Source organism: Ammospiza nelsoni, chromosome 1, assembly GCF_027579445.1.
Source record: "Ammospiza nelsoni isolate bAmmNel1 chromosome 1, bAmmNel1.pri, whole genome shotgun sequence".
Classification (NCBI taxonomy): domain Eukaryota; kingdom Metazoa; phylum Chordata; class Aves; order Passeriformes; family Passerellidae; genus Ammospiza; species Ammospiza nelsoni.
Window position 1 is genome coordinate 70,986,170 of NC_080633.1, and position 26,657 is coordinate 71,012,826.

The window sequence follows — 26,657 nt, forward strand, 5'->3', positions numbered from 1 at the left end:
CACACAGCTGGGAGATTTCCATCCAAAGGGTTATAAACTTAAGAAATCATCTCCTACAGCTTTGATGACTCACTTTGGACTCAAGAAATGCAGGTTTCCTAAAAATTCATTTAACAAGAAAGGAGTTTGGGTTGTGGAGAAAGACCTGGGTGGGGCTTTTTTTCATTTTCCCTTTATAGACAGACCATGGTTCTGTGGCACCTCACCATGCAGAACCCCACTATTGGGATGTGGTAGGGCTCATTCCAGGCTCTGCTGGGGCTGCTGTCCAGCCACCCATCTCTGCTCCTTCTCACTGCTGCATGTGTATGCAAAACCCAGGGTGCTGCCAGGATGGCACCAAATTAGTTGTGTTTCAGAGCAGTCACCCTTGTAATTAACACTCAGTGTGGTGCAGACCCCACATGTATGTGCAATGGCACTCTCCTGCCAGAGGAAACAGTCAGGTGTGGTACCCCTATACCTTCTGATAGGGGCTGAGAGGAGTCATTACCAGAAAACTGCTTAAATGTCTGGGACATCTGATGACAAAAGGTGAATTTTAGATGGCTGCAGTGGACAAAGAATTCCTCCCTGAGCAACCCCTCCTACCACAGTCTCACCTCTTTGAGGAACTTTCTGCTTTTCCAGGACTGCTCTCTGATGAGATACCTTGCTTTGCTTCCCTGCACTTATCAGCTATCTCTTTATCTTCATCTGAGGTCTCTCTAGTTTTGCAAAGGAATTGTAATGGATTCCTACAATGGTCACTCTAACACTTAGGCATTCATGTCATGCCCCAAAAGCTATCCAATGTGGCATGTAGTTATCTAGAAATTAGCTGTGTCTACTTGGATTTCACACATTTTCAGGGTTGTAGAGCAAAATCCCAGCAGTGTTCAGGGAGGGATCCTACACAGGGAACATTGTACAGCAGATAGCAAGTTCTGAGGGTAAATGGAAACAAAGTTAAACAGCATTATGAATTGAAAATGCATGAAACAGCTCCTGCGGTTGTCAGCAAGGGAGAGGACAAAACAAGATGAAAACATTGTTCTAAGAAAACATGCCAGTTTTATGATGGGTACACAGACAGAGAATTTTAACTCTGATATACTGCAGTTCACTCAGAAGCTGAAAATCTTCTACCAAGAACATATTTAAGTAAAGGCATCAGTCCTGAGGGAAAGAAGAGCATTCCCAACTATAATGGCACCTGTGGGTGCTGACCAGCTGCATTGCCCAAGCGACAGACAACCCATCTGTTGAGATTCTGCAGAAATCTCTACCCTTGAAACCACCAGCCCAGCAGAAACTCTTTCAAATAGAGAAAAGAAAAGAAAAGAAAAGAAAAGAAAAGAAAAGAAAAGAAAAGAAAAGAAAAGAAAAGAAAAGAAAAGAAAAGAAAAGAAAAGAAAAGAAAAGAAAAGAAAAGGAAAAGAAAAGAAAAGAAAAGAAAAGAAAAGAAAAGAAAAGAAAAGAAAAGAAAAGAAAAGAAAAGAAAAGAAAAGAAAAGAAAAGAAAAGAAAAGAAGAAAAGAAAAACAAGAAAAGAAACATTTCCCACCTATTTGGCTGAAAGATGAAAAATACACAGAACATGGCCATTTTGGAGAGAATTTAAATAATACATAAGGGACTTGTTAGCATTTGTAGGCAAAATGAAGGAATCAGAACAGTTATAGACTGAGGCTGAATAGATCTTAAAACACATGTGGCAAACAGCAGTTTCATTGTGGGCTAAAGCAGCCAGTGACTTCAATTGCAGTGTGATACCTGTACAGGAGTTACAGAGGGTTCAAGCAGAAAACACAGCTCCCACCACTGGCATGTCTTTAGTGTGGGAAACAGCCCAAACTGCTGAAAGTTGTTATTCCTACAGCAAAGCCTGTAGAAATGTCAGGAAATCAAAGCTACAGTCACCTGCAGGCAACTGCAGGAAGTTCAACACTACTTTACAATGGCAACAAAATGGACTTTCTGACTCTCCAGATAAGTATTTACAGGTTAATAGCATAGAATCTCTAAAGTCTTTAATTTGGAGGAAATAAGTGAAGTATTATTTTACCCTCTTTCTTTATAAGTGGAAGAAGTAGGACTGAAAATGGAGTTATAGACAGGAACATTTTGCAACAGGATTATCACAGGCGATAAATGGTGAATTTGAGGAAAACCTCAAGGCCTTTAAAGGCGCTTACTGTAGAACTGCTGATTTCCCTGAGCTGCAATAGCGACAAAATAACTTGTAATTACTTGTGACAAGTAATACACACTACTCCTCTCAGCCATGTGGTGATAAGGTCACGCTGCCCTCGGTGGAAAACGGCTGGGAGACTTTTGGCAGCATTGACAAAGCATGAAGTGTCTCCAAGCTAGGCCGTATTACAACTTCAACCCAAACCAGAAATAAACTAAGCTCCTGTATGAGGCAGTGGAGGTATTTCAGGATGGCAATAAAAGGCAGGAAAGCAGAAATCTGCTTCAGAAGAGAGCAATCCCTACATTTTGCAAGAGCACAAAATGTGCCTGTGGAGCCTGTGATTAGCAAACTGTTACATCTGCTGCTGATGCTGGGAGAGCAATTACACACCCCAGCTGCTCATATCTCTTCTTTATCTCTCTCTCATTCCCCCTCTTCCCTCTCTGTTCTGCCTCTCTCACAGCTCTCTACATAATATGGTTCTGTAAAAAGAGGCAGTTAGGAAAATTTAAAAAAAAATACTACATTAGGCAAAGAGCAGCACCTCTCTAGAGAAGGAAGGATGGAAAGGCAGGTAAGCAGCACATCAACACCATTCCCTGCCTTATCCAGTTGTACCCACGGCCACCTACTGCAGCACCTCCTAGTAATTAATTCATAAGTTGTGGCTGGATTATTTTGGAGAACCAGGCTGGGGACAGACAAACATTTTGCAGACTGCTCAGCTATTAGAATCAAGAGATGGCATCTACTCATAGCTGCAGTAGGGTGGAAGACAAATAGGAACATCTTTCAAAATATCTGATCACCTCCAGCAGTGCATAGAAGTGGGTTCTGTCCTTCTGAGCTAACTGCAGTGAATGGATTGCCTTGTTCATGGCTGTACAAAAACAGAATAGGATTGTGCATGTCTAATGGGATTGAAGGGTTGCTCAGTGTTGCCACAAAAATTCCATCTATGATACAAGAGATGATGTTCTTGCTGCCTGGCAGCTTGCACTTCTACAGGGTCAGCACTGTTTAAAACTATCATCGTGTGGGACTAGAGATGGGAAAAAAGATTCTGTTGAGAGAAGCAAGGATTGGTATCTTCACATTTGAATAAATGTGTTCATTGCTATATCACCAGATATTAGTGGTGCATTTCAGGTGTAAAACTCTGCAAGGGTGAAATCCCCTCTTTTTTTATTACTTTGCTTTTCTTTTATCTTTAATCACAACTATAGAAAACAGATAGATAAATATGTAGATCTAATTCAAATATGGAGGCATAAGCAACCAATGTCACAGTGTCTCATGCACCAGTATTTTGATGAACCTGCTCAGAGATTCTGTTCCTTCCCTCTCACCCAGAGGAGAGTCTGTTTGCCCTAAATGCTGGTACACACTGTCTCCTACTAAGCTGATAGCTAAGCTCAGCAGTCTCTGCTGAATGGTATCATTCCATGTTCTGTTACTCCTAATGCAGGGCTGACTTCAAGTCTGTTTTTACTTAAACCTAAGATGACTAAGTGTTTACCATAGCCATCTGTTGTTCATAGGATAGCTTGGTAATTTTATGATGGCCCTTTTCTAATAAATCACAGAGAGAGGAGGTAATGACAAGCTAACATATGTATGCTATCTCATAAAACAAACAAAAATATAAACAACATAATAGTATCATCAGCACGATTCCAGACATGCTCATGCTGCCTTTCCTAAGCCCACATGCTAGGCAAGTTCCTACCAAGTCCACTCAACATCGCCAAGTGTCTGCCTAAATGAAAATGAATCAGTGAGGGAATTACAAATGTAGCTGCTGTTGGAAAAAAGACAGAGACTCCACTTGCTCCTCTCTTTATTGGATCCTTGTCAGTAGGCTACCTGTGTTTCCATGTTCAAGGCCCCTTGTCTCTAATTCCTGGTATTTTATAGCCCTGAACTCTCCATGGGGGGCACCTGCATCTCTGCCATCCTGTCTCCCCTCTGACCTGTTATGAGAACAAGCTCCTCCTGTTCTGCTACACCTGTTGGTTCCCAAAAACTCACTAGCAAAGCCTGCAAGGTCCTCTCCCTTCTCCAGCCCTGTGTTTCTACTGCAGAGGGCCTTGCACCTACTCCAGTCTCCAGGAGGTGCCAGTTCATTAACGTGCCAGGGCTGATTCAGTTTACATTTATAAATAGTTTAGATGAGTTTGTACTTTCACTGAGATAAGTAGGTCTCTACCACAAACTGCAGTGACAGCAGCATTCCAGAGATGACCTGTGGGTCTCCCTCCAATGGGGCTTTTACAACAGATGTTTACATTGATGTTTTGAAAAGTAAAAGAAGCCCTTAACTCAGATGCTCATAATAACTAATCTTTTCTTGTCAAAGTAATCATATAAAACAAGAAAACTTCTCTCCTGTTGAAACTCCTTTTTTTAAACCAGTCCAGCCTGATGTATAAGAAGGGCCTGTAATGACAATTTTTGTTATCAGTCTTGTCTAGCAAGGAAGGTATTTTTCTCTTCAGTTAATGATGCTCTGGAAACAAGGTTGCACAATTTATATCCTTACATAGCAACAGATCAGTCAGTTCAGCTGACTGAGCTTTACAAGATGCTCTTCTGCTGCTACTCAGCACAGACTGATATTTTTATAGTTTCCTTTGAAGGCTCAAATGCTTCTTGTCTATCTATGAAGTGGGGTTGCCTTAGGGTAACCAAGCTGAAAAGCACATGGTTTGCTGACCAGGCCATTATGAGTAATATTGGCCACAGTGCTTTTTTTCTTCAAGATATGCTGTTTTCAGTAACACCTTCACACGATGTTTTTCCTGGTCAAAACCTTTAGAAAAACAAACTCAAGAACTAGTCTTTAAATGATCAAAGGGTAAAGCCTGCATGTGACTTTTTGGGAGAAAAAAAATCAAGCAAAATGGAACAAAATATGAAAAGCAGCCTTTTTGGTTCACTGTGGTGAATTAAATACCAACATACTTTGTCAGAAGAAATTCCTTAATTTCCTTCCCCAAAAAAGAATATTCAAACTACCTTACAAAAACTTATTAGAGTCAAGAGAGTCCTTCATGAGATTTTGGCGTCTTTTCATCTGAACTTTAAAGAACATGATGAAACTCTCATTATGGTAACAGAGGCATTTTTTACCCAGGGAAGTTTACACAAGACACAGCTCCAGTTACAGTAACCCTACCTCAGATCCCAGTTTAGAAGTCCCCTAGTCCTCACCAATGGAGAGAAATACCAGATAGGAAGAGCACACTTAAGATGTTCCTTGAAATAAAGAACAAACATATGTACATGCCCTGACCCAAGGAGGCTTTTTACCAGTTCCACTAATCTCTAGACCCTGGTGCTCATATCATGACTGATGCAACTTGATTCCCCCAGATAATTATAAATCCAGAAAAGATCATTGTAAAATTCATGGCCAGGACCCAAGACTCCTAAAGTCTGTCAATCTTTTTTATGTTCTTTGTTGTTATGTTTTACAGCTGCGAAGTAAAAATTAGGGAAAAAATGAATGTCTGTATAACAAGTAGATTTTTCTATATTTTTTCCACATAATTTGCTCAGCTTGTTCTTATACTTTTCTCTTTTAGAGCACATTGGCTCTTCTTTCTTAAATGTCAACAAAACAAAAAAGCTGAGCATGTAGCAGAACGTATCCGTAGCTTGCAATGATTCCTGCCAAGATGAAACACAAACCTGGGCTCACCTTTTCATTTTTCTTCTTAAGCAGATCACCAGCTGTTGTCTCCGAGAAAATGTGCATCCTAAAGGGATGTCCAGCTCCTGCCTTGCAAACTTTACGTTTTTTAACATGATGTTTTACACTTGAATTATGAATTATTAATGTTTTCACCCTTTCTACCAGAGGTCCTACAAGTTTCTGTAGTCCAAAAACACTTTGTTCAAGTCCATCTAGCCTTTTAACCTGCTGCTCAGCTTTCTTGTTTATATCAGAAAGAGATTTTTTCATTTTAAGGCAAAGTCTCTTCATTTCATTATTTCTCATTTTTTTGTTTCTTTCCGTCTTTGATCCAGGTTCAGATGTTTCCGCCTTTACCATCTCCATGTCTTTTTCAATGAAACAGATTTCTTGGGAAAAACTGTTAAGCTTCTTAAGGACACTGTCTTGCAGAGTCAACAGTTTATCAATTTTCTCTTCAAGGGAGGCAAACTTCACATCCATGATGTTGAAACTTTCAGATGTGCTGACATCACTTCTCTCAACGTGAAGAATTTGAGGAGGTTCCATTCCATTACCTGGCCCTTGGTTTTGCAAAGTGTTTGGATCAAATCTTTTGGCCAAGTTGTTGACCATAGACGTAGAAGAGCTCTGCCTGCTGGATGTGGTCATTTTGCTGGCTTGGGTATGGGAAGGAAATGCTCTGATGATCAGCTGCTTGAGGACAATATCAGTTGCAAAGGCTTTCCATCCAGTCTGCTCAGATATACAGCCAAGTTTGGCAACTCCAGCTCAACTAATTTATAAACTACTCTCATGTATTTGACTAAAACAGAGAGAAGAGACACCCAAATTATTTAGCAGAAAAAAGCCTTTCATCCATTCTTTTCTTTACATATATATTTAACTATCTATTTCCAAATGAAGTGAATATAGAGATACATATCCTAAATGCACTCAGTTCAGTGACATCAACCCTAGCAAGGACCAAACTATTTGCACTCCAATGGCATTTGACAGCAAAAAGGCTACACGACACATGAGAAGTCATTAAGGGTAGTGAGACTTTGGCAGTGGTGTTGCTGCTTTTCAAAAGCCTAGTATGTAATGTGATCCCTGCTCTGAAGAGAATAAGGGTCCTTACAGGGAACTTAAATGTGGCTGCTTGAAATTACTGTTTTAAGATAAACTTTTGAGATGAAAATTTCTATTCCTTGAAAAGCCTGTTATGCCAGGCAGGAAGTCAATAGAGTGGTTAAAAAACAAATACATTAAAGAAAATAAGAAGGAGATGCTGGAATGCAAATATTTTGAAAAAAAAACAGAGCCCTATCCTATGTCTCAGCTGCCACATAGCCACTATATGCACAATTAGTTCCATAGCTAATATCTTCATTTTGTTCTGTATTTAGTTCTGTACTTATCAAGACTGTTCTAATTTGTCACAAATTAAGAGGCTTATGTTTTACTACGATCTGGTATAGAACATTTGATAGAGACTCAGCTCTTTTCTTTGTTTGCCTGACAGTAAAAGTCTCATGATCAGTGATTAATATTCCTAGCTCAAATAGTACATTTAAGTTTTGCTTTTGCAAAAAAACTTTGTTTCTTTCAGAAAGACAACATTGAACAAAAAAGAAAGCTCATTACTGGGAACAGGTTTCTCCTAAGGGTAGGTCAGAATTGTTGAACATCTTTCATGCTGGTTAGAAAAATAAAAACAGAATTTAAAAGACAGTGTAAAACCAGAATTTCTCAAGTCATCTATACTCCACAGGAGCAAGAAGTAAACCAGTATGGATCAGCTTGATGGAGACAGGCTGCCTGTGAAACAAAGAAATAGCACCTTGGACAAATGACTATCATAGATTGACAACACATAGGTCAGTCTGCACTGCTGCCACATCTTTTATAGAAATAAATGTATGAAGTTGGCCAGCTGGTTGAAAAACAGCCAGACTGTTGCTCTGCTCAAAGGATCAAGAGCTTCTTTTGTGATCCCTGTGAACTATTTATTTTGCCAACCTCAGTTTCTTCATCCTTTAAACAAGGAGCATGAGGGATAATTAGGTAAGGGACATAGTGAGTTCTGAATACCTAACACACTAGATAGTCTTTCAAAATTGCACGGTCTTCTCTTCAGTTTTAGGTGGTAAACATGTCTTTTAGAGTCAGTCACAGCTGCAATTTCCAAAAGCTTCCAAAGGCATTCTCCCATAACCATTTGTGACTCAACATTTAGTCAGTGTTGATAAGGATAAGCTAATTCAGGAGCTTCTTCTCTGGTTACTGCAGGTTCATAAGCACATTTGTCACCTTCTGGGATCAGCATGTTATTGCAAGTGAAAGTGAACTGTGTTCATGCATGACCCTAAAATATGGACTGAAATCCCTTCTTTAAATAACAGACATTACCAAGAGGTGGCCATCATGTGTTACTGTGCACAGCATATTCACTGAGAAGGTTAACTATTTTTAAAATAGGAAACAGGATTAAAAAAAAAAACCAAAAGAGTTTAAAGATCTCTATTTCATGAAAAGAATAATAATACAGGATAGTGGTTAAAAAAAGAGGAAGTAATAACAAAACAAAGAACATCACATCAGTACCAGGAAAGTAGTTATGTTTGAAGCCCTTTTTCTTACTCTGTTCATCTCTGCTAAAAACATGAACTAAACTCTCCTGACAGTTTCATATCTGCAGAAGCCCCTGCTAGACACAAACTTCCAGAAGAAGCACTTGCATGTTGGTTAACTAGCCAGGTTTGAAAAGCCATTTATCTTGGATGAAACATCCTGCAGGAGTTCATGATCAGCTTCCCCCTGTCCCCTGCCCTCCCTGCACACACAAAAAAAATGGTTAAAGGTTTATTAGACCTTGCCACCCATTCAGCTAGGACTGCTGGTCTGGGGAATTTCATAGGCAAAGACAGGCACAAGGATCCTATTCAAATGGAACATTTTGTTAAAGCAAGAAATTATTAAAAGAAAAAAAGAAAAGGACATAGAGATAACAATGGTAAAATCATGTGTTACATTACTGTGCACAGCCACATATGTTAAACATTAAAATCTCTCCTAACAGTTGCCCAGGGAAATATTATGTGAAATACCTCAAACCAGTACTATAAACACTAATAAAAATTTTAAGCTCTGTGAGGTAAGATCCTATTATCAAGTATCATCTATAAAGTCCTACTGATTTAATCTTTTACCATGATATACACTGAAAGGGTAGAAAGCAAACTATAAAAAAATGCTTCATTAAAATCTCATCAGTATGTTAGCACTACTGTCTGAAGCTGAAGTGGAAGAGAGAACTCCTATGTAGAGGCTTGAAAATAGGAATAAATGAAAGAAAACTAACATCAGCTTGCTTTCTAGGCTCTGAAAACTCTTGCTTAGAAAGCTTCTTCACAGCTGGGAATCGGTGATACCTGCCTCTAGGACTGTAAACTGCAAATAACCTGACACATCCAGATGCTTTTCAAGAGTCCAGTAAGAATTAATTACTTAAGGGAAATTGTTCTGTAAAAAATAGTGTGATTTAAAGTATTTGAATATTTCCTTCTTAGTGCTGTGAATTATTACTGCTAGATTATGAAATTCAATAATACTATATGCAAATAATTTGAGGCATTTATAATAAATACCTGAATTCAGTTTTCCTAGTAACTAAGATAATCTCTTAGAACCTGTACCTATCATTAATGCACAAAATAAGCCCATATAAGAGCATTCTTATTTTTATCTCACAAGTTTTAGTGATGACTGATTACTGGATTTGTACAGCACCAAAGATGCTTAAAAGTCTGTTCAAAATTAAGAGTGTGAGCTGCAGGAATATTTACTTTTCTGTAATTGAAAAATTTTCTGTGAATTGAAAACAAAGAAACACAACTGATTGAAAAACATTAGAAAGAAAGCAATTCCACTAGTTTTAAAGATGACATGATTCCCCATGCCCCCAATATTGCATAATGCTACAATTCAGAATTCAGACTTAATACTAAGTCGCTTTACCATGGCAGTGACAATGTCAGCTCAAAGGCTGACACTGAACCCTGGGAATTTTTGCATACAGGTGTAACAAACACCTGCAAATCAAATGAGAAAATGTATGGTTTTATTTTACTAAATCTGCCATACAGATTAATTTCTTCTATAGAATTGCTGCCCTGTTGATGATGAATTCTTTTGAGTGGCTTTTACATAAAAGAAAATTAACCTGCAGCTCTCTTTTACTTCAAGGTCAGTTGGAAAAGGCCTTAAAGCAGCATATACAATTTTCCAAGTGTCATGGCACTGAAAATTTGAAAGAAATATCAATGAAGTACCAATGGATACATTGCTGCTACTGTGACTTTCACTTTTTTAACATGTCTGTGGACATGATACAATGAGCCTGTAAGAGATGCCATAAAACTCTGTACCTTACATAGACATAGTTAAACAGGCTATAGGTGAAGATTCGACAGACCAGAGAAGTAAATTTTTCCTTCTGATTTCTCTCTTGAACTCAAATTTCAGCCAGGGTTTTTTTCTCTGCACACACATATATGGAAAGCTGGCTACCATTAGGAGATTATCGCAGCATCAAAGCTCTATTAGCTGTCTGCTTCTGAACGGTGATCCTCTAATTCAGAGATGCCCAGACCAAGCTTTTAGCACGTTCTGCCCCAGAGCCTGTAAAAGGCAGGAGTGTAGCCACATTTCTCTTCACAGAGAAAATCAAGGCACAATTCGTCCCAAGAATATTTCTGGGTTTCACATTCTCTGAACCTCAGAGAAAGAAAAAACAATTCTTATCTTATTTACTGTGCCTTTGTGCCAAAATAGAATGCAATATGGAGATTGTTTACCCAAAGTGATGGTGTTTTGTTTCCTTGGCCTGTCAGGGCCAAGTGTGTGTGTCTGTGTCAGGACTGTCGGCTGACAGTCACAAGATGCTGTGCAGTTGTGTGCAGTTAAGTGCTTAGCAGATTCAGTTTAGATGTCATGTAATATAGTGTAATATAGTATAAAATAATACAGTATAATAAAGTAGTTAATTAGCCTTGTAACAAGATGGAGTCAGATACATCATTCCTCCTCTGTCAGGGGCAAAAATATCCACTATACAGGAGGACCTCAGTTCCACAGTGTTTGGCTCTCAGACTCATAGGCATTGGAGAATAAAACATTTGAAAAAAAATCATAGCCACAAAAAATGTAATATTTGTGGTTCTTTTAATTTCACATGACAACTTATCAGTCCAAAGAAAGCCTGCTTTCTGCCTAACAAAGTTGTTCACTAAGTTTTGATCAATTCTTGGTCCTCTGATCATACAGCCAAGCTGCTATCTACCCTGTCTTATCTTATCTTGTTCTGCTGGACCCAAGTTACCAGGAGTTACCCTCTCCCTCCATGCCTTTTTAGACTGAGTCTTCTCAATTTAGTTCAGTTCTTCATTTTTCCTAACAATTAGAGGTCCAGACAGTGCACCTCATAAATTTATGTCTGCTGGCATCAAACATTATAAACAAAAACACAAGTGGAAATGTTTTACTTGTAGACTCTGATTCCAACTTTTTTGGGCTGTAAGCCATGTATCAGGGTATGGCATATTTTGTGGAAGACTGCTACAACTGAACTTCATCTGGAGAACACGGTACACCTTCAAAAATATTGACTTGTTCTAAACAAGGTATCTCCAAAACTCCTATGTCCAGTTTAATATCTTATTGCAATGGAGGATTGGGGTGTTCTTCCCTCAGAAATAACATGGGGCCACCTGCCATGCATGAGTTTGCAGCCCGTGTGTGATGCATGCTCCACGTTCCAGCCATTCCTCACTCATGTTCTCCTCACATTTCTGTGTCTGTAGACTGGCAAGGATTGGGTTTACACAGGGAATATATTAAGGGGAGTGGGCTGCAGGTATGTGAACAATTAGCTCTGACTGACTTTTTGAGTTTTCAAAAAATATGATCTAAATTTCCCTTGGTGCAACTGAAGTTGATTTCTTCCTGTGCCTAGAATATTCTGTTCTCTTCTCTTTTACAAATACATTTAATGCATTTGAAGTTTATTATTACACCTCCTTCCCAGTGTTCTCTCAAATATATAGTTAAATTGAACACAAAAACGTATTGCCATTTCCTAGAAGTGATCTGTATTGAGAAAAAATGGGGGGATTTTTTTCTTGAGTATTTTTCTGGAGAAGTTGCCTTCCTAGATGAAAAGAAATCAAAGATATTCTGTGTTTGTGGATTTTTAATAAATTCATTTGTGAAATTTGTACAAGTTAACATTTTATGCTGTATCTCCCAGAAAACAATGTAAGATTTTGCTTTCCTTAGAAGATATGAACCTTCTTCTCTATTAAAAAAAAAAAAAAAGCTTAAATCTTTAAAATAAAACCTCAAGACAGAGAAGAGAAAAACTTCATAAACATACAGCTGGATGCTCTTCAGGACCCTACATAAAAAAATTATTATCCATTGTTTTACATTTCAATGAGTTAAAATAAGATACTTGTAAGATTATCTACAATTATCTTACTTTTCTGCTGATTCCTCATTTATTTCTATTCTTTTAAACGTCTAGTTCATGCCTTATATATCCCTGCCCTACATATCTGGAATTTCCATATTCTTTTTCCCTCCTTAAAATTAATTATCTTCTGCCATCCTGAACACTGTTTCGTCTTCAGCATTTATCCTATGGTTGATCTGAATTCACATTATGAAAACCCATTCATAAATTAATCAAGGTCAGGGAATATTTGTTATCCTACTTTTATAAAGTTCTAGTTCAAATTAACTATTCTAATGATCTATCTTCTACAAATTTTAAAAACAAATACCAAACACAACCAATTAACCACTCCTTTTTCTGAAACTCTGATCAAGAGAAATGCAGACCTTGTTCTTGGATTTTCACCAGCAATGCAGCTTGTGGCTGGACTGTCTACAGCACATACCAGAGGCATTCCAATAGTATCTTTTATACCTGAATCACCAATTTTGTTTTAGAGATAAATCATATCTTTGTATTTTTCCCTATTGTGATAGTGGACATAAATTGTAGACATCCCTAGCAAAAAAGTCTGTCTCCTTTAATCATTTGTAAATAAGGTGTCTTGAACAAGACCCTTATATCATGCACAGAATATTTGTGTAGAAGTCTCAGTAAGATCCATATCTCCGTAAGTCTCAAAGAAGGAACAGCTTGAGACTTTGGGGAACAGGAAAGCCACTGTCCCAAATACTCAAAGATTTCTATGCGCTAGTGACAAAGCTGAGAATGCCTGTACACAGTAATGCACGTGAGAGCCAAAGCATGTCTGCTCTTTCTCTAGTGCACAAAAACATCTCCCTGAGAAACAGTATAAACTTACAGCTGCCCAGCTCTGAAACAGATTAGAAAGCAAGCATGAAAGCTATGAACCAGATTCAGAAAGTCATGCTGTTTACTGAAAGTTCACAGATGCCCCTGATGGTAGAACAGAAAAACCATTCTCTTCCCTCTGCCCCCATTTCTCCCACCCTTCCCAATCAAAAAAGATCCATCAAGATAGATGAGGAAATTTATCCAAGAGGATGCATTTCTACAATCAGCAGTCATGTTGGACTCCTTCACCATGGGGGCTGAAATAACTGCATGTCTAAGATAAGGTGACATACTGTATCATAAGTGATATACCTTTGTGGCTCCTCTGGGGCCTGCCCAAAACACTTGTCTGCAGCTCTGCTCAGGGTCAGAAAAGGAAACAGCTTCATACAGTGCAGGAGCATACAGCAGGAAAAGTCTGGCACTGAACTTCATGAGGTAGGACTAGGGAATTTACTGCTCCACAGGGCTCTCTGCATGCAACTGCTCTACGACCTGTTAATTAATTATGAATTCTGACTTCCTGTACTGTAATGACTCTGGTAACTAAGTACCCTGGAATATCGTAGGGATAAATGATGAGAGCAAGCCTCTGAAACAAACTACAGAGATCCCAACACAGTTCAGTGATCAATCTGCAGATGTCTGGTACTGGTCTTTCAGATACACTACCACCTTCAAATTTTGAGCTTCTCTGTAAGCATTTATGTGACCTACTTTTGCAGAAAAATAAATGTTAATTGACCACCTTCAAATTTTGAGCCTCTCTGTAAGCATTTATGTGACCTACTTTTGCAGAAAAATAAGTGTTAATTGACCTGTATATCGTTCTGTAGAAAATATCTCTGAAGATTAAAATGATAGCAGAAGGCACAATGCATGTTCTTGGGGTGAAATCTCTTGTACTCTGTAACTCTGAAGATCTCCTTCATGTGGAAAAGCATTTTCACAGGAAATATAGTGCAACTGCAAGTTGCATGGTGCAGTATGCAACATTTATCCAGGTGAAGAACAACTAACTCATACATGGCATCCCAGTGTAATGGGTTTCTTCGGATGAATAAGAACTGCACAGCAGATAAAAAAATGCCACCAAAATCAGCATCTGTCTGCTTAGCAGCAAAAGTTCAAACCACTTCACCATCAAAGTGCACAGTGTTCTTTCACTGAGGCTTGGTCTCCACTATCATCTCCTGCTGTCAAGATATCACATCAAGAGTCTCACCTTTGCTTAGCTGTCCCCAATTAACTACACTAAAAACAAAACAAACCTCAAAACCCAGAGTTTCTTAAGGCTGAAAAATACTGTGTGATAAATTACCCATTAATAGCCTAAAACTGTATTTCCAGGAAGCCTGTTTAAAGGAAAATTCCTGACTTTCTGAGGCTAAAGCAGAGGTGTCATAACTCTGAAACAGAGCAATGAAAGAAGTACTGTCTCCAGGTGCAGCAGGAGCTATACCTCATTTCATCTGCTGGGTAGACTGGTTAAAATCTTTGGTTTCAGTCCAAAACTTTCTGGCAGCTAGCATCCTGTATTAAAATTTATAAACTACAAAGGCCTTTTCTTACAAAAATTTAATTCAGGATGGATAGGCTGAAAAGACTTGAAAGGGACAGTCATCAGAAGTGGTTATATGGAAAATTGGATGTAAGTAACACCTTCTGCTTCATCAGAACATACTAAAAATACAGTGAATGCAATTTCAGTGAGAAAGGGAAAGTGTACTGATTAAAAGATCTTTAAAAGAGCTGCAGAGAAGAGTCCCATGAGTGCCTTGGGCTGTCACTCTGTGGTCAGCTGGCTTCACAAGCTAACCCTTACAATGCAGAGGCAATCATCTTCTGATTCCCTCAGAGTTAACCCCTGTTCTCTGCTATAAGAACACTCCAAAAGATAACACCAGCAGCCTAGTGGAGATCCCAGTGTGGCAAAGAGGGGAACATAGTGCTCTTCTGGTGAATGACTACTGATACATTTTCACTCGTGGTGGTTTGTTCCCTGCTGCCTTCTCCTGTGAGACCTGCTATGGCAGTGCAGAAGTGGGAAGGAAATTTTATGGATTTTTGCTTGTTTGTATCTTTAACATAACACTAAACACTACCCACAACTACTATTAGCCCAAGTCTGTATCATGCACTTACTGCACCAAAAATTTTATGGATTTTTGCTTGTTTGTATCTTTAACATAACACTAAACACTACCCACAACTACTATTAGCCCAAGTCTGTATCATACACTTACTGCACCAAAAACCAGGAATTCACTCACTCTGTAAGCAAGCCAGGGCACTCATTATTTATCCAAGCAGACTCTGCTGAAGCAAACATTTTTTTTACCAGTATGACTGCAGCCAGATTTTGAATTAAACTTTAGACTTTAACTAGGTAAATTAGCATAAAAAGCTGCATGCAGAAAATGCCTTGAATCATCTCCTGAAAATCTAGCATCAGAAAAGGTGAAATAAATGACACATTCATATTAGGCATGGATTTCAGAATCCAGGACTGTGTAGAAGCAAAAAGAAAAAGCACCATAAGATGCATATAGTGGTGACCAGTGTTTTCAGGAAAAGGGCAATTTGAGCTTATTTTATCTCTAGAGTTGGCTAATTCTGGTCAATGTTGATATTTTAACAGATTGTAACCTGATCCTGGCAAGTTTCCATAGCATTACTTTATGCTTTAGGGATGAAGAATTCAAAGGAAGGGTGTTACCTAAAATTTAACTTCTGATCTATATTAAAAAGCTCTAAAATCCAGGAAGCTAAGTATTAAAGTATTTCTCCCCTTTGATCTATTTATATCAATACAAATTACCCATTCTGCTCAATTTCAGGACAGACTGAATGGACATGAGGTAAATAAAGGTCACAGAAATCTTTTGCCTTGTCTCTCTGTCCTGCCCAGGGTGCACATGCTAATACCATTTTTCACAAGTGGATATTTTCAGCAACAGAAATGCCTTTTAGCAACATCTTCTTTTTTAGCTATTTTCACCTCTAAGTTGTTGATTCCAAAATGAAACATGGCAAGTTCCCAGCCTTACAGCTGAACTTTGAAAGCCATCAAAATCATCACCTATTTTTGTCTCCTTTAAACCCCACATATTTTGACTAAATGATCATTCCAGATGCCTGGCCACCTGGCTGCAAAGATTAGCCACATTCAGTGCCCAACCAAAGACATTCAGCAAATTAAGAATATCAACAGCTGTTAGAGAGACCCTGTGTGTCAATTCTTCAATTTTGCATTACTTGGTGAGTTCTAAAACGTTCTCTGGTAGCTGGTAGGACACTGATATATAAAGCAAGCTGAGATTCACCAAATATCTTATATAATAAAGCTTTTTGATTTTAATTAGTCAGGTTTTGTTCAGCTTGAGAACTTCCAAATAAGAATATCAGTCTTGGCCTTATTGTTCTGAGAAACTTCAAATTAAATTATATCCAAGGATAAAAATTTAAAAGATGTTTTGTGTGTACTAAATATACACTTATGATCATTTACACAAAATCCTAGGAGAGGACTCTCGCTGCCAAGTGTTTGCCTTTGCTAACAGAGGAGGACTTTCCTGGCAGATGCATGGAGTTTGAGCAGGATTTACCTTGCAGATGCTTCTTTCACATTCAAAACCCACAGTGGCCCTGGCAAATGCATCCCTGAGCACTGCCATTTTTTTCTTCCCATGCTTTCACTTCTGTCTGTGACACCTTTCAGGCATTCTAGGGTAAGTAAAGAACCTGTTTAAATGGAGAAAAGTGAGTATCACAGGGAAGGATGCACTAAATAAGAAGAAACAAAAGTTCTGAAAGTCAAGTTATTGTAAACAGGTTTCTGTTTACCATCCAGAAGGTCTCCAGAAAAATAGTATGCTTCCAGATGTTAAGACAGTCCCTAAGAATTGGGGGAGAAACTCTGAGGCTTCACATTTGCCATTTTTCAACTTCAAGTGCTTTTCTTGGGAAGCAGTGTTCCCTAAGGCAGGCCAGAAATAAAGTAACAGCTGTGTCATTCAGGAAAGAAGAGCTAAGGTTTTAATTTGTGGTGATGCTGCAGGAAAACTGCTTTCAAAGGTCAGTTTGGACATCTGATGAGCACAGTGACCCAAAGCAAACAGAGCTGGATCACAGTGCCCACAACTGAAATGCTATTTCCCCACCTTTAATGTACAGGTTAAGTAAAATCATGTCATAATTAAAGTGCTTGGCCTTTGGGCCAACTACCTAAGCAAAAACAGCACTTCCTTTGGCCAGCTGTAGCTTTTCCCAGACAGAAGTTTCTTTTCACAGAAGTTTTATCATCGTGTAACACTGGATAAGTCTGCTGTTTGAGTAAATAATAAAGTACACCAGTGCTACAGAAGCTGGCTAATTAAACAGAGGGTGCTATTACTCATTTATTAATGTTCCTGAATATTAATGTGTTTCAGCCTGTAAATACTGAGGAAATACTGGTTTTTTTCTTTTTAGGAAAAAATATTTTATTAGTTCTACGCTGCCTGGTGAGAAGCCTCATCTTCGTACCACATTGTATCACTTCCACACTTGCAGTCCTACCTCTTAAATCCCTGATCTCATGCAACTATCAGAGTTTATTCTTTTTTCTTCCAGAAAGCCCGATGCAGTCTTTCATTAACCTTTCAAGAGCTCAGTAGTCAGATTATTAAGCTAGAGTCCAAAACGAAAGCCTTGTGTTAACAGAATGGCTTAAGTTAGAGCACAAGTGCTGAGGGCCAGATATTTTCTCTCAGTGAATTCAGAAGAACCAAACCAATGAACTCACCCTGTCTACCGAAGCTCAGCAGTTGTATTGCTTCTTTGCCAAAATGCACACATTGTGCTTTCCTGTTGACACCTGCTCCAAATTAAAACTCTCTCACAGTGCACACCTGCAGGCCACCAAAGTGGAGGCTTTAAGCCATTGCTTGGTCCTTGCTGTGGGATTTACAATTAGTTTTATGAGGACAATTTTAAGCTACAGACACCAGAACTGAAGAATGAACCATTTAGGAGGGCCCATGTATGCAGGTGGTCAGAACAGGTGCAAGGTAACCTTTGCTGACAGAAGCCATGTTTCAGTGTTTCACCATCTGATGTCATCAGGTGCATCCAGAAGCATTTCTGACTGCTCTTTGAAAAGCCTTTGGGGAGAAGCTCTGCTTACTCTTCATACTTACTTGTATGAACTTCTGAATTCTAAAGCCTTCTGGAGTGTTCAGGTGGAAACAACTGTACTGCTGTGTGATAGGAGTGGGAACCCTTCAGAAGAAGAAAGGAGCATTCTGAACAATTCATGCAGGACACCAGCCACATGTACTGGTAAACAGGCCTGGCTTCTTAGTGAAGCAGATGGTCAGAGCAGTGCTCTCCTAGAAACTTGACCAGCAAAAGGAAAGCCAGGTGTGGACTTTGTACCCTTATTTTTCCCCACTTACTCCATGTAGTTGCCCAATTATTATGTGGATTTCTTATGCTATCTGAGAACATAAAAGGGGTGATGATGTTTCAACAGCAGAGTTTTCTTGCACCTGTAACTTCCCCACTTCTGCATAAGAGGGGCTATAGGCTCTCTAAATTTGAATTATTAAAATGCAAAGAAACACCAGCCAGAAAAGTTTGGGCTTTTGCTGCATTGCACAATTGACCATGGTGAACATCCTATATTATGTAGGAGTATAATAGTTAATAAACCTCACAAATAGGAAACTCTGACTTGAAAATTAGCAGGAGTAAGAAACATCATACCTATGCACTACAAGAAAACTAACTCCTAGGAGCCAGACCTATTGCATTTACTGAAGTGTTTTCAGGCTAATTTGTTACGGATTTTTGTATTGAAAAAAAGGAAACATAATATTACTTAGAATAGGTTTGTTGTATTTATGTTAATGAAAGATCAGATCTGGATTCCTGAGTGTCTAGTGACTGCTTCTGGGACAGAGAAACACGAGAAGAGCAGTCATGTTATGAAACAAACTCTCCTCTTACCTCAAAGTCACTTTCCTCTCTTCTCCTGACCTATCCTCATCTGTTCTCTGCTTCTATTTACAGAACTCCATTAATGTTACACACTCTAATTTGATCACAAGTTTTTGGGTTCGATACAGAAACCCCCTGGCCAATTTCCATGGCCTCTACACCATGGAAGAGCAGACTGAAAGATAAAAATGGTCCTTTCTAATTTCATGCAACTGATGAAAGCCTATGTTATGGGCCTTTTTACCTGTTAAACTCTGTGATATTTTTGGGATCACAGATACAAGTAGCATCCTCTTTCTCTCTCCTATTTGAAGGGAAAGCAGAGATAGATAAAGCCCTACTGATACCCTATGTGGCTTTCCTCTTCTCCTCAGCAGGATAGCCAGCTATTACACGGGTTAAAGCTGAGTATAAACACAAGGACAATGAAGTTACAGAACCTCTAAACCCTATAACTCTAGTCATTTAAAAGATGTTTAGACTATGTTTAGCATTTTGTACAGTCAAGGCAGAGAAAAAGTGAGCAATGTCTAAGGACGTAACCCCAGATTACGATGGAGGACAAATGGAAAATGTCCTAGGTGGTATTACTCTCCTTCCTGACTTAAGGGGGAGACCTGCTACTGTTTCAAGGACTAGAGGCAGAGAAAACTAATCTCTTTTGTCCTCACTTCCACAAAGCTCAGAAAAATGTCTGTCATCACAGGAACTTGAATCATGGCTTTCAGCATTGTTTAAGTTTTGTCTCTCCCTATCCTGGGCAAGAGCCAGCCTTGTAACCTTCCTTCTACTGCACTGTTGTGTTAGGCTCTAATGAGAGAGCACAAAGAAACAGAACAGTCATTCTGAGTTCTCATCTCAGAACACCAAATAGTGGGGGTTTGATTTGGTGAGAAGATGGGGCAGATGGTATTTTTATCGTGACTTCTATCATGTAACTCATGAATGTTGCTTGGAAAAATGTCATTGGCGGGAATCATGGATTAACTCTTTTCCTAAGGGTAGGAAATACATGAGAACTGATCAGAAACCAAACATTAATTCATCACTCTGCCCACACAATAAAGAGCAGCACTGCAAAAAGGACTGTTCTTCTCAAAATACCAGATTTTCACTCTTTGGAAAGGCAATTTTTACAAGCAGGAAAAAAACCCACAGTCTTTGGAAAGGTGGGGCAATTTCACAGAGCAATCTCACTTCACGGTTAGGTTATATTGTTCGGTTTTTTATTAATCTGCTTAGCTGGTTTAATAGCTTCATAAAATAGTTTGTTTTTCTCTCAGTTGCTCTTTCTTCCCCCCTTTTTATTAATAAATACATGGTTTCTAACTAATCCTTATGCCTTCACTTCAGTACTCACTGAAGAGTCATACATCCACCTGTAAGAAGTACCATAGCTCTAGAAAATCATGATTGTAGTGACAAGATGAATAGGGAATGACTGACTGCCATTTCTCCCAGTGCAAGAGGACAAAGACACTCAAAACAAGTACTGCACATCAGTTTCAAATCAGAAACAGATTCTCACACTAATTAATTGTGGAGGAGCTTACTGATGCAGGATATTAATGGGGTGGTGGAATAAGGGCAGGTAAAAAGGAATTGAACAAAATTATGGAGGACAGTTGCATTAGGGGCAATATTAAAGATTAACTTCTGGCCATGGTCTGATGTCTGACTGAAGCTCAGAAGGTCTCCCCAGGTAAGAATTTCATCTCATGTTCCCCAGTTTAGACACTGCTGCTAGTCACCAGCAGCTGGGACGCTAGCCAACCTCTAACTCAAAAATACTCACATGAAAACCCCTGCTTTATTGCTTGTAAGCCTTTCTTTCTGCCTCTAGAACATAGTGCTTGCACCTGGAAACATTTGGAAGCCTTGCCATGACCTCACTCACCTTTCTGCCTCTGGGATTCAATTTCGTGACTGCTGCATTTGTTTTTACCTAAATTTTTCATCTGACACTATGGAAAATGAACTGTGATTACCCAGAGCACAAGCCTCTATTCCCTGACCAATTCATATGATCCAACATGAGAATTAAAAATAGTTGTCACTGGAGCTAAGCAAAGAGTTTTGAAACAAAACACTGGAATGTGTTGGAAAATGATGGCTCATGAAAACAGAAGACTGATCAACACATGATGTGCTAAGTAAAATTAACTAGGGAAGAAGGCAGAGCAATACTTGGAACCCTGCTGGAATGAAGCATGTCCATTTTTCATTTCAGTGCAGTTTTTCTTTTGCAGCCTTCTCTTCAAGGGTGTGAAATTATTACAATGAAATTCAAAACCTTATGAAATGAGCCAGATTATAGATTTCTTTGCAAATTAATTTCAGTCAGCTTGCTTAGTCAAAGGCTTTTTCTATCTTCTGGAGACCCACTGAATGAACTGAAATGTACTTACTGTGAAATAGAATCAACTAGGCTTGACATAAAAAGACAATTTTACACAAACCTGAAGGAAGCTAATTTTGGTTTTAGATACTGCTAGTCTGAACACAGCATACAAAGACAGAGCATGAAGCCCTGACAACAGGTAGAAGTGCTGAGATCAGCACTGATTTTTTAATATTTCCTCTCCATTTTCTCCTTTTAACATGCATCACTATTTCCTGCTATTTTCCTTAAAAGATGGCATTTCTTGAAATCAAGTTTCATCCATAGTATCTGCAGAGCACAGCAAAATTCTTCAATTCTTTGGTTCTGCTGTACTTGCTGGTTTGAGTTTACTTTCAGTGGTAAACATGCCACAATGGGGAACATCACCATATATCAAGTAGCTGTAATTGGGCAGATCAGGTACCAGTAATTTTCCTAATAGAGACCCAGTGTCAGAGATCAAGCACGAAGGCTCAGATGTCTGCATTGCCACCATCCAGAATCAAGTGTCAGGGATCAGGACTGTAACTGCCAGGAATGAAGAGTCACGTGTGGCAGAGCAGAGAGCAGATCCCACCCCAGACCTCAGTGGGAAGGCTGTGTCTCCAAAGCTTCACCACTGGGAGTTGAGGACTAATGCAGCAAAGGCAATGGAGATTAAATGTTTGTCCTCCGAGGGGAACCCAGTGCTTCTTTGCCAAGCACTGATTCGTTCATGCAGGTGTCTCTCTGGGCATGCAGCACCTGCAATTCTGTGTGTGCAGTTAATCTTTCCAGGCACTGCTCTTTCTGTGTTCAATACTTGTATGCTTTCTTAAGGAATACACCCTGAATGCATGTACTGTCAGGGAAACATCCCAAACTAGCACAGCACTGCCCCTGAAGGGAGCTGAAGAGGCATGATTTCTTGAAAAGGTCCATTTTCAATCTCAAGGACCTGTCAGTGCCCTCTACTCCTCTTGAACATATTATCAGTATGCCCAGTGCTGTAGGACTTAGCCAAAACTGTAGTAGAACATGAAATAAATAAGAAAAATAGGAAGGAAAAAAACCTAGGATTTTTTTAAAATAAAATATTTCCTCTCATTTTTATTATGTTTCAGGTTCAGATTTTTGAGATAAAGAGAAAATAACAGGGAACTAAAATTAGTCATTACTTACTTGCTTGCATCTCCCGAAGAAAGTTGTGTAATACCTTTCTGACTCAGTTTCTCCTTTTTTTTCAAACAGAAACAATAATACAGAAATGTCATTCAGAGGACTATAACATATTGAGAGCTTTGAGATTGGAAGGAGCATCCAGCCACTAAAATGCACAGACTGTTACTCTGAAAGTTCTCCACAGGAGCAACTTCAACTGTCATAGACATAATTAGAGCTGGAGTGGAGTGGATAAGCATCACACCAACAGAAAGAATAATTATGCCTCTTTTGAGTAATAATAGTTAAAGTAAGCAACCTCTTTTAGCCTTTCCATTTTGTGAAGATGTGCTCAAATGTTTGCCTACTACTGTGGACACGAAGAAATAAGTAACAGACAAAGAGACACGATTCTTTGAAATTTCAAGACATTATTCTAACTTGAATATCAAGGACCAGTCAGCCATCTGCCCCTCTCAAACACATGATCACTGTGTTCATGTTGCTGTTTAAAAGTATTTTGTGTAAACGTGTTGACTCCTGTAACCTGGGTGTTTGGACATGACGGAACATCCACCAGCAGCATGCTCCCTGCCTCTCACTAACTCCATACACAGCAACACTTAGGTTCTCAAAGTATGCAGAAACATTCAAAGAATCATTGCCTTAATCCATGTCTTAATACTAAATATGTGAAGATTAAGTAGGGAGATCCTAGTAGGTTCTAAATCCACATCATTTCAGTGCACTAACACATGTTCATCTGCTTGAACACACTAATTCAAATCAAGGAAAAATTTCACCGTGCAGGGGCACTGAGGGAGCATGCAAGAAGCAATTTACATGAACCTTGAATACCCTACTCCACTGTGAGGTACAATAATTTATATGTCCCAAACAGAGACTTAGAGGTCTGTTTTAATATGAATAAACAATGCAATTTGTTCCTTGGGGTTTCAGAATTCATTAGAAATTGGAGAGACAGAGTTAAACCTGGTAGCAAAGTAAAAGTTTCAGATGTTTAATTAGTTCTGCAGTCCCTCCCACGGCACTGTAAGTTGGTCTGCCTAAGTTCAGGACAGACTATTTGAGTACAATTGTTTTAAAATTTAGTTTGGTTTTTTAAATACTTAGCAAAAGAATCTGAGGCAACAATGTACAAAGAAGAAAGATGGGTAGAATGAAAATTTAAATTTGAAAAAATTCCCTCTTTCATCTCTCCCCACCTCACCTCCCCCAACTAAGGGTAAATATAATTGTCATTTGAAACATGAAACCCTGAAAATGCCTTCACATTGCAAACAGCTTCAGTGGCTTGCATCCCAGCTTTCCTTTATCCAAGGTGGGATAGATACAAGTTTCTAAGGAAGACATCAGAAATTCTGTTTAGAGTGATATCGTTCATTTCTTATCTGGAAGCACAAATCTTATTTCTGCCCTGCTTCATCTTGAGCTGGGAAGTAACATTGGTGCATGCAAGCAGCTTTATCTTTTTTTTTCCTTAAGCTAATACACAAAGCCACAGATCTGTAGATTTTAAGATAGGATGGGCAGCTTATAATTGTGTATTCTAATTAGTTTGCATTAGTTCTTAAAGATTATCTTGTGATTCTCAAGAATCACTCTGAAAACAATTCATTGTCAAGATGCCTACCACTGCTGAACCAAAAGAGGAAACACCATTGTCCTCAGGAAGCACTTCTGGAAAGTACTGGCACAAGTAGGTTCATGGAGAATATCCAAAAATATGGTTTGAAGCTATGACACATTTTCATAGTGCTCGGTATTAAGTCCTGGGCATATGAGCCATCTGTAAATCCCATCTATTATTAGCAGGGATAAAGAAATATGACTGGAACCATTTAAGGAACAGAAACAATTGAGGAGAGGTGGAATCGTTATAGTTAACATTCATAGCACTGAACACCACAATTAGAAAGGCCACGGGATTCATCACCATCTGCAGGTACTTCAGTTCCCAATTTGTTTGATGTAAATGACTTATAAGCCAGAAGAGCAGAGCCAGCTACAGCCATTGCAACACCACATTTCATGGCATAGGTCTGAACCTTTGTCACTACAACACCTGCTGTTCTGCTGACAACTACAGTCCTCTAACTTTTCAAGCCACTGTGACACCATCAGCATCTCTTCAGCAGTCCATGTTCTCTCAGAAAGGCATGAAACCTGATGTCTGTGTTCCACTGCCCAGAAATTACCAGTGAAACCTTACAGGGAGAGCAGCACATGCCTGCCACAGCAGAACTGTCCATTATTATGTCTATCACCAATTCTTCATCTCAACTCCAATCTGAGCCTTGCTTTTTTGCTGGCCTGGACAATAAGATGAATGGACTATTTTTATACATGTTTACTCCATAGCTATGAGAAATGTGCACTCCAATTCTAGGCATTTACAGGGCACATGAGGAGGAGGCTACAGGGAGATTCCCAGGAAGCTAGGAAGCACCTTGCCAGCATGACTACCAACCTCCTGCCCTACAGGATTTAAATATTCCCATGTACACATGGGAATATTTAAACAACATGTGCATAGTTGCCCCCTTGCAGCCCAGAGTAAGGAGTGCAGAAATGTGGTCAACACACCCTTTTCTTTTAAAATAACAACAGGATCTTTCACTGTCAGTCACTGGGGTTGTGGCAAAGGTACAGCAAACCTCTGTAAAGGAAATACAACAGCACCCAACTGATCTGTTTGGAAAGGATTTAGAAAAGACTTAGCTCAAGCACAGTTTGTAGTAGAATATTTTGTGCTCTATCTTTCAGTGACCTGCTCTGCTGTTTTATTGTTCAGTTTGTTTTCCAAATTCTATCCTATCCAGAGAAAGACAAGGAACTCCAACAACATCTCAAATACCATCTCAGAGTTCCAAAGAAAGTCCATGAGAATAAAAGATCCATAATAATCAGCAAAACTTGGTCCAGAAAATTAGCAAACAAGACTGTGCAAATTCTGAAACCTGATCTTCATGCCTGTTTGGGTTTTATTCTGTTTATATAGAAATTCCCAGGAAAAAGCAACTCCCAGTATAACCATATTGGCAACTCAGAATATGTCCACTCAAGTAATGCACATGTGGATTTACATTCACTGCAGCTGTCTTAGGCCAGCTGCAGTGATGCTGATTTCTGATCCCTTGCATGTCTGGTACGGAGCACATTTACTTGGCACACAAAGTGCAAAAGAATGGAAATCATCTGGGAAAGGCAAGTGATTCCTGTGTCATATTAACTCTAAAAATTTCTTCCCCACCCCTGTAAAACCACAAATTACCTGACATCTTGACTGCTCTTTGTAGAATCCAGCTCAATTTTCATTCCTGAATATAGCTGTCTATTTTCTACAGGGAAAGGTCAGTAATGCTGAGAAGCAGAAGTAAAGAATTCAGGTTATTCTGTGCTGCCCATAGTACAGAAGCCGGTGTAGGCAAAGACAAATATTCCTCTATTAAAATTGCTATGAGGGACTCTAAAGCAAAAAGGTATATTCTGCCTTGAAAAATACGGAAATATTTTCCCTTCACTCTCAATGGCACATTCCAGCATCATCAATTCCAAAAATTTATTCCTTCATACTATTTGTGGGGTCTAGGCTATCCAGATGACTAAACCTTTGCAGAATCAACTCATAACAGACCACTGAAGAAACCACCTTACGCAAAATGGAAAAAGTCCTCCATGAATAACATATGTAAATACATGGAAAAGACAGAAAGAAAGATGTAGAAGAAGCTTTAAAGAAATTAAGTGCATTGAGAAGACTATTTTAAAAATCAAGATTTCTGAAGGAAAAAAGAACACAACTGATCTCATGCCATTATACCAGGAGATACCTAATCAAGCAAAGCTTCATAGCTCATATACAATATGGCTCCAGTAGGACCATTGTCAACTATTGTCAA

The 26,657-nt window shown here is 38.9% G+C and overlaps 1 protein-coding gene across 4 annotated transcripts in view; it reads right to left on the minus strand.

Annotated features, from left to right (window-relative positions):
* The window catches only part of MYLK4 (myosin light chain kinase family member 4), a 70,686-nt gene that overhangs the window by 26,326 nt on the left and 17,703 nt on the right, over window positions 1-26,657 (minus strand). Inside the window, exon 1 of one of the 4 annotated variants that reach the window (XR_009418032.1) lies at window positions 5,882-6,690. The exons of 1 other annotated variant lie outside the window; for it this stretch is intronic. Coding sequence is in view for 2 of the 3 variants with exons in the window: in XM_059467647.1 (XP_059323630.1) it covers window positions 5,882-6,526 (645 nt within the window). In the remaining variant the exon portion in view is untranslated. Of the gene's footprint in view, window positions 1-5,881; window positions 6,691-26,657 lie in introns of those variants that run through there. 2 more of the 4 variants (XM_059467647.1, XM_059467662.1) reach the window with 2 other exon arrangements.